General features: G+C 46.7%; 1 protein-coding gene across 9 annotated transcripts in view; it reads right to left on the bottom strand.

Annotated features, from left to right (window-relative positions):
* Nucleotides 1-12816, bottom strand: part of LOC119174174 (solute carrier family 41 member 1) — a 149555-nt gene that overhangs the window by 73342 nt on the left and 63397 nt on the right. For all 9 annotated transcript variants that reach the window (XR_012895448.1, XM_075896054.1, XM_075896050.1 and 6 more), the window contains one exon: nt 5061-5477. Coding sequence is in view for 8 of the 9 variants with exons in the window: in XM_075896054.1 (XP_075752169.1) it covers nt 5061-5447 (387 nt within the window). In the remaining variant the exon portion in view is untranslated. The remainder of the gene's footprint in view (nt 1-5060; nt 5478-12816) is intronic.

Below are 12816 nucleotides of genomic sequence, written 5' to 3'. Positions count from 1 at the left end.
CCAAGTCCAAATCTGTGCAATGCATCAGGCTCAGCAGATTAGTACACTGTGCAATGCAACATAGTATTGCCGAAGAACTTGTTGACGGCCTGGCTAAACGCTACCTACTGCTTAAATTGGGACAACCCAGTATTTCATCGCAGATGATCTATGACTGTGCCCCAAACTCTGAGCTCGACGCGGACTACACAGAGAGTGAAGTCCGCTACGCAATTCACGAACTCAACAGCGACTCTGCAGCTGGCCCCAATGGCATCACGAATCGGGCTCTCGGAAATTTAGATGACGATTCGGTTACCTTCTTAACTGAACAAATCAACGAAGCCTGGAAAACCGGCCATTTACCTGTAGAATGGCAGCATGCAAATACGGTACTCATCCCAAAACCTGGAAAGCCGCTGGGGCTATCAAACCTTAGGCCGATCTCACCAACGTCCTGCACAGGAAAGCTAGCTGAACATGTCATTCTGAACTGACTGACAGAGTACGTCGAAGAAAAGGAATACTTCCCCTATACTATAATCGGATATAGGCCAGGTTTATCAACGCAAGACGCCATGCTGAGAATAAAGAAAAGCCTACTGGATCGTCTCACATGAGATACCAAGGCGCTGCTGGGTCTCTACGTAGAGCAAGCTTTTGACAACATCCGACATCAAGCCATTCTGACCCCTATATCTGAACACTATCTTGGCACATGTTTCTATCACTACGCCAATGCTTTACTAAAAGATTGAACCTCCACTCTACGGATAGGCGAGCACGTCTCTAAAAGCTTTGAGCTGGGCGATAAGGAAACGCAACAAGGATCGGTACTTTCGCCATTCTTATTCAATTTGGCTAAGGCAAAGCTATCTTGCACAGTGGGGGAGATATCGGATGTGAAGCGTACCATCTACGCAGACGATATCACCATTTGGAGCACCGGTGGAAGCGATGCGGAGTTAGAAGCCCGCATGCAAGACGCAATCACAGTCACCGAAGCACATCTCACCCCAATGGGACTTCGCTCCTCTTCCAGAAAACCTGAGCTGATTATCTACCATCCTCCCAGACGAGGGCGCCCATCAAAAGGCTGGCACAGACCTGTCCCTCCAAGCACAGAGTTACGTGATTCGAATGGCCACCGCATACCTACGGTCGACAAAATTCGCATCCTTAGAGTCATCATCCAAAGCAATGACTCCAACTTGGCGATACTGGACAGCATCACCTTCAAGATTGGGAACGCCCTTCGAATGTTTCAGCGCATCATGAATCGGCACAGAGGACTGGGTGAAGATAACGCCATCAGAATGGTCCACGCTTTTGTTCTCTGTCACATCACATACGTGGCTGCGATGCTCAACTAGAAAAATGTAGAACGGCAAAAGCTCAAAGTACACATATGACGTGGTTTTAAGACAACGTTGGGGCTCCCGGATAATGAATGCCTCTGCTCTCCTTTTACAGTTAGGAGTGCATAATCCCTTGCTGAAATCATCGAGGCCCAGCACACGGCACAGATCGCACGCCTCTCCAGCACGAAAGAGGGCAGAGATATTCTTGTCAAGCACAGTTTGCACACAATAGCGGAAAGGGACAACGTACAGAAGTTACCCAAAGTCTTGTTAAAATCGATTACAGTGCTCCACTTCCCCAGAAACGTACACCCGATCCACAATCATGGAAGAAGACTCGCCCGCGCCAGAGCCCTCGCGACAGTCGCCGCAAGATTTCCCGACCAGACAGCTTTCGTGGATGCAGCGGACATACTGGGAAAGCACGCCTACTCGGTCGTAGTAATTGACGGACATGGGCGAACACGCAGCTCACACACTGTTTACACCAAGAGGCCAAATGTAGCTGAACAAGCAGCGATTGCTCTGGCTCTAAGAGACTCGAGCTTTGTAACAATATACAAGGACTCTAGAGCAGCCACTCGAGCTTTCGCAAAAGGTGGGATAGACAAGACGACACTGCGAATATTAGGTGGGCATAACATCCCCAAGTACTCTATCGTATGGTTCCCGGCACACAAGGGCAGCTTAGGGGGCAACATGCCGGATCTCAACGAGACCGCACAGGACGTGGCACCAGGACTCATCGACCGCGTCACTCCGATTCCCCCTCTACACTGCACATAGAGTACAGGGATCAGTTATTCACTTTCAACGAAATTACAAAGCACTTTTATCTAGGCCAGCGAGAGTTCCCCCTCCCGGATAAGAAATTAACGCGCAGCCAGTCGGTCACGTTATGCTTGCTCCAGACTAACTCATACCACCGCCACTGGTGCATGAAGCATATCAACCCAGACTACGACAGACAACATGTGTGTGAACAGTGTTGTGAACGTGTAGATCTGAACCATATGCTCTGTGGTTGTGTATCGAGTGACATTTACGCCAAGAACAAGCAACAGTGGGCCTAACTGCTAAGAAGTGCTTCACTAGCACACCAACTTCGGGCTGTCAAGGAGGCCCGCCAGGCGGCGGAGAGTTTCGGGCTCTCTGTCCCGACGTGGGAGATGCCCTCTACACCTGGCGTCTAACCGATTGTTCTTCAGGACCTCTTTTTTGGGCAATAAAGTTTCACCACGACCATCACCAAGTAATCAATATCGAAATGTATTTAAGAATGTACCAAAACATGCTTAGTATACCTCTCATTCCTCGTTGTAAGCAGAACCGTCCTTGACTTGTGAAACCCACTTCGCCCTGACGAGGACTATGCCATCTACGCTTAACAGAGATTAATGATTAGCGATGTCTTCTCTGATCGGGTGGGTCTTCGCAATAATGCGCTTTCGAAGACTAGTCATTTCAATGGTGCGACGAGAGGCCATTGCTCCAAACAGTCACTGTACCTGTCGTTTATTATATTTTACAGTACTTCTTGAAGTACTGCCCCGCCGCGGTGGTCTAGTGGCTAAGATACTTGGCTGCTGACCTGCAGGTCGTGGGATTGAATCCTGGCTGCGGCGGCTGCATTTTCGATGGAGGTGAAAACGCTGTAGGGCCGTGTGCACGTCAAAGAACCCCAGGTGGTCTAAATTTCCGGAGTCCTTCAGGACGGCATCTCTCATAATAATATAATGGTTTTGGTATGTTAAACCCCACATATCAATCAATGATTCTTACCGTACTTTTACTTACTATCTTCACTACGATACGCATGGGGAGAGGGGGAAATCTCATGACTTGATATACATGCACACCATCTGTTTAAACTACCACGAATTGTAGTATCACAGAGGAAAGCTGATGCCTGTGTGCCCCCCCCACCCCCTCATCGAGTCGGTGTGAACCCCCCCCCCCGAAAACTATTTCTGGCTACGCCCCTGTCGCATGGTATCCAGCTGGCAAAAAAAAAAAAGACAAGCATGTGAAATATGCTTACATGCATTCACAATCGGTCGACAGCAACATTGTTCTTGCAGTGCAAATAATATAAAAATAAAAATAAATTTTTGCACATTGGCTGCAGTCATTGTTTTCAACAGATACAAGATTGCCACTGACATTGTTATTTCAGCAACGAAATGCTGAGACCACATCTGAATAACTACAAATGGCTTGGCAAATGTCTATGATACAGTGTATAACACAATCCACTTTAAACAGTTCATTAAAGTAGTTCAAAGGCAGAGAGCATAATTCATAGTTTGTGAAAAAATCAAAGTTTCTTCAAGAAAAAACAGCTCGCTCCAAAAAAAACAGTCTCCTCTGCATACTACTAGCCAATAGAACAAGGCATTGGTTTCCAATAGATAGCTTTTCCAACACTGCTGAATCCCCAAATGTGCTTCTATTGTGTGTGGTGGTTCAGCTGTGGTCAAGGCTACCGAATTTAAACAATACATTTCTCTCGCTGCAGGTAACACAGACTATGTATTTGTGCTCATGCTCCTGCTCTGGGAAGGAGCTACACAATGGAGGAAACGTAGTCCATACAAGAGATTTTCAGATCAAGAGACGACTTCGCATGAGCACACGGTAGCGTGACAAGAAAACAAAAACTCAAAAAACAAGAAGCACGAATCAACAGCAAAGGCACCGTATGCATTTTTCTTACTGCTCCTCTCTTGAGTTTATACATTTAGACCATGCTACCATTTCTTGCTCAGCCTTCAAGCAATTCGCTCGCCAATATATTTTGCAAAAGAGGCCACAAGGAGGGCAAAGTAAAAGCTCGTCAATTAGAACTCGAAAGGGAGTATAAAATTGTTCTAATGAAGCGGAGTTCAAGTTGGCAGGTCGGTGCTAGAATGAATGGACATCACACCACACTGTGTGGGCAGAAAAAAGGAAGCCACCTCTGTGCTAGTTATGAATTAGGGCCCGTTACCTCTTCTGGGCTTGTTACCGCCAAGAGCACAGCATCCAAGTTCTAATCTGTGGAGAGATAGGCTGTTTTGTTTTGCATCTCTAGCAAACTTGGTTTGGTTTTGCAACACATTGTGATTACTCTGGGTCAATTTATGTGAGGAGCAGTGAAAGCCAGGGGGCTCTCGGTTCGAATTTGTAGCGATCACTGCAGACAAACCTGCGCAGCCTCTGTCTCGTCACTGGTTAGCCCGGCGTGATAGGACCACCAGTTGCAACACACTTCCGATAAGGGACACTGCTACCGCAGCTTCACTAAAGGCTTACATCACCACTGGCGGCTCTAAACCCAAGCTGCCAAGCTCGGTTCTCTCTTCTGTTTCTCTAACCATTCGAGCACAGCATCAACATGCTTGCCCCGCTGCTGATACCATGTTAATAAACACTTGTTACGTTTTATGCTGGGACGTGTCCTTCTACCGACACGGCATCTCACAAATTCATCATAGTAAGTACCGTTACATTTGAATTAACTGGAGTTTTCCCCGTAGAAAGACACAGGGCTGTGCCAGGTCTAGGGCATCAGTTTTAATTAATTATAAATTCCCATTAACCGACGTCAAAATAACAAGCTTTTCTTGTATTTCAATATGGTATGCCAACAAGACCACATCCCGATCTTGTGAATGTCTCCGTTTTGACCTATTTCTGTCTCTTGCAACAAAAATGCGGGCGAGATGGTGGAAGTCTCACCTGTATGACGTCCAGCACCAGTCCAGCACCGACTGTGCCGAAGCCGGCGATGAGGAATGGCACGAACACCTGTACGGCCACTGACCAGAGGGACTCGTGGGTGTCATCCACAATAGTGCCGGCCCTGTCATTCTTCGCACTGTCTTTACTTAGCCGCCGGGACAGCAGCGGCTCTTTGTCCACGATCATCACCTCCTCATCGGCCGTCCAGTCCCCCTCCCCGCCGGACTCTGCGTCGCTGCGGCGGGCCGAAGACGAAGAGGCCAGGTCATTCAGTGGCTGGCTTTCCTTCGCCACTTTGTCGCCTGTTAGCCGGGGCACCATCCTGTGCCTCAGTCCTTTCGGGCTATGCGACGGCGCATGGCCGGTCGGGGAAACAGAGCCCATCGCAATAGCGAGGGCATCGGCTCGCTACCCCTGGGTAGGACAACGAGCAGGAGAAATACACTTCAAAATGCGCAGAATGCAACATGATCTGAGACTTAGGTTGTCGTTAAGTACTGTCAAGTTCTTGACAATTCCCAGTAATGCCACCCATGCATGGACACTTATCATAAGCTCACAGAGAAGTTAATCTTATAAGCATGTCATGCACGATCAATATAGTTTTCATACATTTAATGTCACCACCATCTTGATAATCAGCTTTTCTTATGAGTGCCCCGCTGGACGAGAAGTTCTCCCAGTGATCTCCAACCTACGCTGACCTGTACAAGCAGATTCCATTATATGTTTTTCAATTCCTTCAATTCATCGCTCCACCTAATCCTTGGCCATTCCCCCTTAAGCCTCCCATTTCGTAGCAGCCATTCCAACGTTTCAACTGACCATCTACTGTCCTTCTCATAATGTGGCCAGCCCAGGTCTATTTGGGACATTTAGAAGGGCCATGAGCACCACTACCAGAGCTTGTTGAAGAAACACATCCTGTGGACAGCGGATGCTGCTGTGAACATCTCGACCAACTCTTGCACTTGAACGTGGCAAGGAGAGTTTAGAAGCGAAATGTCAAGCTGCCATTTTCTCAGGCTCTCATTTATTATACAGAGGCATGTGCTCAGTCTTATCAGAGCTCTGGCACCTGCTGTAGGCCATCACACAACAGAACATGCTATTAGCTAATAGCCAAAATAAATGAGGAGCAGAGTCTGAAACAGATGCTATTCTTTCCACAGGGTGCTGCCATGTGCAAGTATTGTGTTCCATAGTATGCTAATGTTACCCAGTAGCCTCACTAGTGTGCCCCAAGAAGCACAATGGGACACAGCCATCATGGTTCCCAACACATGTTTAACCCTTTACTGCCAGGTGTAGTGAATTTGTGACATACTGAAAAGCTTCGAGAAAGTAAGTCACCAAATGCGTGCCACCTTTAATGCCGACTCTCAAGTACTAATAGGGCAAGTAGCCTTCGGCATCAAAAATTTAGTGCTGTCTCGTTTAAGGTATTATAAGCTAGAACCAATTGTTCTGAAGCTATTGGCGGAGAGTGCGAAGCACTTGTAATAGCTCTCACTTCTTCATTTTCTGTTGCCTTAATGACATAAGTTTTATCTCTATTAATTTTGTTTATTTGGCGTGTATGCACTCAACAGGTGGCACGCAACATGTTACGTAGTTCTGAAGTATGTTTTTTGTAGCAAGGTCCTTGCTTCTGTGGCATATCAAGAATTAACGACATGCATAAAAATATGTATTAAAGTTTTTTGATGATGATAATGTTTGATGTTTTGTGGCGCAAGGGCCATTTCACGGCCAAAGAGCGCCACTTCATCTTACTAAAAATATGGACAATGATTGTGACAAGCGGCTGTATAAGGGCCATAAAATTCCTCGCGGTAAGGCGGGTAAAAACATACAAGTAATAAAATCATGACCATGCCGTGAAAGGTGTGTGTGGTGTGAATAGCTGACAAAAGTTGGTGACAATGAAAAACGATGGTGGACATGTATGGCATTAGCACAGGTACCTCACTCGTTCATACCCTTGCGTCCAAGGGCCGTGAGGCAAGTGCTTTCTTGTGTAGCCACCGCAGCAAAAACCTCTCTGGAGAGGTCGTGCTACGGAATGCCCGGGTATATGATATGAAAATTATGAATTTCTTTTAAAAACGCTAACAATGATTTATGACTAAAAAGCGGTTCCCTACCGACGAACCTTGCAGGGTGTAAAGGTATATGTTGTCAGTAGGGTAATTGAAAATGTTGTTTTCTTAGAGTTTCTAAGTGTTTGCACTGGATTAACATGTGAAGGACTGTTAATGCTTCACCACATCTGTCACACAATGGTGGATCGCCACCGGACAAAAGATATGTGTGTGTCGTGTATGTGTGTCCTATCCTGAGTCTCGTTAGTATTCCCTCTGTATGACGAGATTTCGATACGGGCAGCCAATGACCAAGGTGTGGCTTAGTAATGTGTAGTTTGTTTTGTGTGTGTGTATCCCACTTGCTCTGCCAGTAGTCCCTGAGGTTTCGTTTGAGAGACGGCTTAAGATCACGGGCCGGGATTGATATGGGTGTAGGGGCAGTGCTTTTGTGAACGGATGCAGTGAGCTGATCCGCCCTCACGTTGCCTTGAATCTCACGGTGCCCTGGCACCCAGCACACTACAACATGTTGTTTGAGTGTGTAGGGTGTGCACAAAATGGAGTAAAGTGAAACAAGGACTGGATTTTTTTTTTTTGTTTTTTAAGAGTGTGCAGAGCCGTTACCACACTGAGGGAGTCCGTATAAATTACTGCTTTTTGTATTTGTAATTGCTTGATGTGTTTAGCCGCCACAAGTATCGCATAAGCTTCCGCTGTGAAGATACTTGTGCCTGGATGTAGAGGGCCAGCATCCGAAAAGGATGGGCCGACAGCAGCGTAGGACACAGAGGAGTTATACTTGGAGGCATCTGTAAAGAACTCAGGACGTGTGTATTTGTGTTGAAGTTAAAGGAAGTATGTTCGGATAAGGGCAATAGGTGCATGTTTTGTAACTTCTAGAAAAGACACATCGCAGTCTATAGTTTGCCATTGCCACGGTGGCGGGTATGCTACAGGAGCCATTAAACTGTGTTCGAGTGAGACTCCAGTTTCCTCAGCTAGACTCTTCAGGCGAACTGAGAAGGGCTGCCTCATCGAAGGCCTCTTTTGAAACAGAATTGAGCTCGACAAATCATTAATAGTAGAGTATGAGGGGTGCTTCTTGTCTGCTTTTACCTTAAGGAAATAAACAAAGGACATGTAAGTTCTCTGCAGATGAAGCGACCACTCATTTGACTCAACATAAAGGCTTTCTACGGGGCTGGTGCGAAAAGCACCCGTAGAAAGGCGGATGCCCAAATGGTGCACGGGGTCCAGCATCTTCAAAGCACTTTGAGTCGCAGACTGGTAAACTACGGCCCCATAATCTAAGTGGGTGCGAATGAGGCTTCTACACAGGTTCATGAGACATTACCTGTCACTACCCCACCTAGTACGTGACAACACTTTTAAAACATTCATGGCTTTTAAACATTTTGTTTTTAAATACTTGATGTGCAGTCTGAAGGTCAACTTGTTGTCCAAGATTAATCCTAAGAATTTATGCTCCGCATTAACAGACAGACGTTGACCGTTCAGTTCAATGTCGGGTTCTGAGTGCATGCCTCTCTTTCGGGAGAACAAGACACACGTGCTTTTTTGTGGGTTCAGTCGGAATCCGTTTTTCTCTGCCCATTTGGAGACCTTGTTTAAACCTAACTGAACCTGCCGCTCACACATTGCCAGATTGCAAGATCTAAAGCCAAGCTGGACGTCATCGACATATGTACGATAAAACATATTGCGAGGGATGGACAAGCGCAAGGAATTCATTTTGATGAGAAAAAGTGTGCAGCTAAGTACACCACCTTGTGGCACGCCTGTTTCTTGGACAAATGTTTGGGAAAGAACCGTGCCCACTCGGACACGGAATGTCCGGTTTGACAGGTAACCTTCGATTATGTGAAACATTGTTCCGTGCACGCCAAGGTGGGACAGGTCTCTTAGAATTCCAAAACGCCATGTTGTATCATAAGCCTTTTCGATATCGAGGAACACAGAGAGAAAATATTGTTTATGGACGAAGGCGTCTCTGATCTATGCCTCGATACGAACAAGGTGGTCTGTGGTGGATCTACTCTCTCGAAACCCGCATTGAAATGGGTCGAGCAAATTGTTTGTTTCAAGGAAATGTACAAGTCGACAGTTTATCATTTTTCCGAAGACTTTGCACAAGCAGCTTGTAAGTGCAATAGGCCTATAACTCGAAGGTAAAGAAGGGTCCTTGCCCTCTTTCAAAATGGGAATAATATTAGCCTTTTTCCAGGAGGTAGGGATAGTGCCAGAAAACCACATAGCATTGTACAAACAAAGTAAGGTTTTTCGTGTTTTGATTGGTAGGTTTTTAACATTTCATACACCACACGGTCAGAACCTGGGGCAGAAGTACTGCAGGAGTTTAGAGACGTTTGCAGCTCAGCTAGACTGAAAGCTTGGTTATATGCCTCATATCTAGTGCATTTGTGTTCGAGTTTCTGCTTTTCTATTCTTATTCTGTATTTTTGGAAAGTGTCAGTATTGTGGGATGAGCTGGACACCTGTTCAAAGTGTGCACCGAGGAAGTTTGCCTGATCTTCCAAGGTATCACCCTGAGTGTTTACGAGTGGAAGTGTGTGTACTTGTTTTCCTGCTATCCTACCGACCATGTTCCAGACTTTAGCCTCCTGTGTGTATGAATTGATCCCTGACAAAAACTTCTGCCAGCTTTCTCTTCTGGCCTGCCGACGCGTTCTCCTGCCTTGAGACTTTATTTTCTTGAAGATGTCAAGATTTTCGGCTGTCGGTGAATTTCGAAGCAGCCTCCAAGCTCTGTTTTGCTGTTCGCGCGCGTTTCGGCATTCAGAGTTCCACCATGGCACACGCCGTTTTCCAGGGTGTCCATTTGTTTGTAGGATGCATTTTGTTGCAGCATCAATCAAAAACACTGTGAAGTAGTTGACAGCAACATCAATGTTCAAAGTACATATGTCATTCCAACCTAGACGAGCGATGGTATAAAACTGTTCCCAGTTGGCTCTGTTTATGAGCCACTTGGGAACACGTGGTGGACACTCAGTTACTGTAGTTGTGCTCAAAACTACGGGGAAGTGGTCACTTCCGTACAGATTACTGACGACTTTCCACTGGAGTAGAGGCACAACAGATGGAGATACTATGCTTAGGTCTATGGAGGAGTAGGTGTTATTAGCGAGATTATAATAGGTTGGTTCTTTTCGATTTAGGAGACATGCGCTCGACGAGAGAAGGAACTGTTCAAACAGTCGACTTCGCGCGTCATACCGAGAGTCACCCCATAGCCTGCTATGCGCATCAAAGTCTCCAAGGAGAACATAAGGCTCCGGAAGTTCATCAATTAAAGAGTGTAATCACGTTTTTGCAGCTGATAGCTAGGAGGAATGTAAATAGTGCAGATTGTGATCAGTTTATCAAAAAAAACTGCTCGAACAGCCCCTGCCTCAAGGGATGTTTGGAGTTGTAAGTGTGTGCATGCAATTCCTTGATTCACTATGAACGCAACACCTCTGGATGATGTCATGGCATCAACACGGTCCTTTCGGAAAATAATGTATTTACGAAGAAAATTTATGTGTTTTGAATTAAGGTGTGTTTCTTGTACACAAAGCACTTTTGGTGAGTGTTCGTGTAAGAGTTCTTGGATGTCGTCAAGGTTTCTGAGAAGGCCCCTGACGTTCCATTGTATAATTTGAGTGTTCATGGTGAATGTATAATAGTGCTGTGTGTACGAAAAGCGAGTGGCTGTTTATACAGGGAGTTTGAGTTCACTTAACAGGGCCGTCACCAGGCCCTGTTATCTGCTTTTTTGTTTTCTTGGCGCGCTCCAAGGAGCCACGCCACTCTTTCGGCACCAAGGGTACCGACGCATCCATTGCCTCCTCGGAGGCACTGGATGCCCGCACGTGCGGGCTGTTAGTTCGAATTTCGGGCCTCGCCTGGTGAGGCGAGGCCTTGAGACCCGAGGACTCTGGAGTCTCCGGTCTCTGTTTGGGAGTAGACGGTGTAGCCTGGGCTACAGCCGCCTTGGGGTCAGGTGCCACAACCACCGGCTCGGTATGCGCGGGCCGAAGGAGTGGCGAGGGCTGGTGCGGTGGTGCCCCCTGATGCGCCGAATCAGCGTATGTAGGTCCATAGAATGGTGGTACTCTTTGCCGTGCTTCCTTAAATGAAATGTTCTCCTTTACCTTCAATAATTCCTTTTCTGTTTTCCAGTATGTGCAGAAGCGTGAATATGCGGCATGGTTTCCTTCGCAGCTTACACAGTGTGGCGGTTGTTTGCAGTTCTCAGACATGTGGCCTAGGACTCCACATTGTGCACAAGTCTGGCGACCACGACAGGTTTTAGAGCCATGGCCCTACCTCTGGCATTGAAAGCAACGATGAGGGTTTGGTATGTACGGCCTGATAGATGTCTTCGTGTACCCTGTTTGAATAGATTCCGGTAGTTTACTGGATGCAAACGTGAGTATCAAGTGTTTTGTCGGTGTTTCCTTATTATCTCTTCTGATGATGATTCTCTGTACCTTAGTGACATTTTGGCTCTTCCACCCCTCCAAAAGTTCAGTCTCAGTCAAGTCAAGTAAGTTCATGTCAGATACCACTCCGCGAGTTGTGTTCATTGATCTATGTGGTGTTAAGGTTATTGGTATGCCACCGAAATCTGAAAGACGGTCTAGCTTTTCAAATTGTTCTTTGTCACGGATTTCGAGAAGAAGGTCTCCGCTAGCCATTTTGGTTACCTTGTATCCTGTGCCAAGAGTTTCGCTAAGACATCTAGCAACTAGGAAAGGAGAGACGGTCCTGGCTTGCTTTTCAGTTTTTTCACAGTGGATAAAATGAAAGTGAGGATATGTTTCTTTTGGCTGGTTGAAAAAATTTATATCATCGGTGCGTACCCGCTTTAAGCCGGTACGATCAGATAGTAGGGGGAATGCTCTATGCATGCCTGTCTTATTTTTGTTCAGCAGCGTTGGCGGCCACCCCCCACGGAGCCCAACGAGGGGACGCTACAAGTTTGCAGATGCTGAAACCTGCAGACGCCAGCCGTACAACGCCACTATAACCCAACGCGCCTAGACCATGGTAGGCTATTTGCACAGGGTTAACCCTAGCCACCAGGAAGTTTGGAAGTAAACGGAAGAGAGTAGAAGACAGGACAGATAAATAGTAAGAGATAAAGACGAAGATGTAGGGAGAGAGAGATAGGAAAAGGCGACTGCCGATTTCCACTGGGTGGGTCAGCCCAGGAGTGCCGTCTACGTGAAGCCGGGGCCAAAGGGGTGTGTTGCCTCTGCCGGGGGGGCCTTAAAGGTCCAATCACCCAGCGTCGGCTCAACCCCCAGGATCCCCTTTTCCCCGGACACGACAAAGCCACGCACGGCTAGGCGTGGGAGGGAGTAGAAACTCCCCCGTTAGCTCGGGTCCGTGGTGTCCCTACACACCAAATGCCTACTTGCGCAGGCGCCCCTGCGGGGATGTATTAAAGTTGCATTCTAGATCATTTAGCTGCAGAACCATTTAAAGGTCGCTATTCAAAGTTGTAAAATGAAAACAATTTTTATTTAGCTCGGCAGTTTCATAATTCAGGCAGTAATACACTGATCTAACCTTTTTTTTTTATGTATACAACTTTCAGTGCACTCCTTCGATAAAGCATCCATAAAGCAGCAACC

Source organism: Rhipicephalus microplus, chromosome 5 (genome assembly GCF_043290135.1).
Source record: "Rhipicephalus microplus isolate Deutch F79 chromosome 5, USDA_Rmic, whole genome shotgun sequence".
NCBI lineage: Eukaryota > Metazoa > Arthropoda > Arachnida > Ixodida > Ixodidae > Rhipicephalus > Rhipicephalus microplus.
Note: the sequence above shows the minus strand (reverse complement) of the source record. Positions and strands in the feature narration are given on the sequence as shown.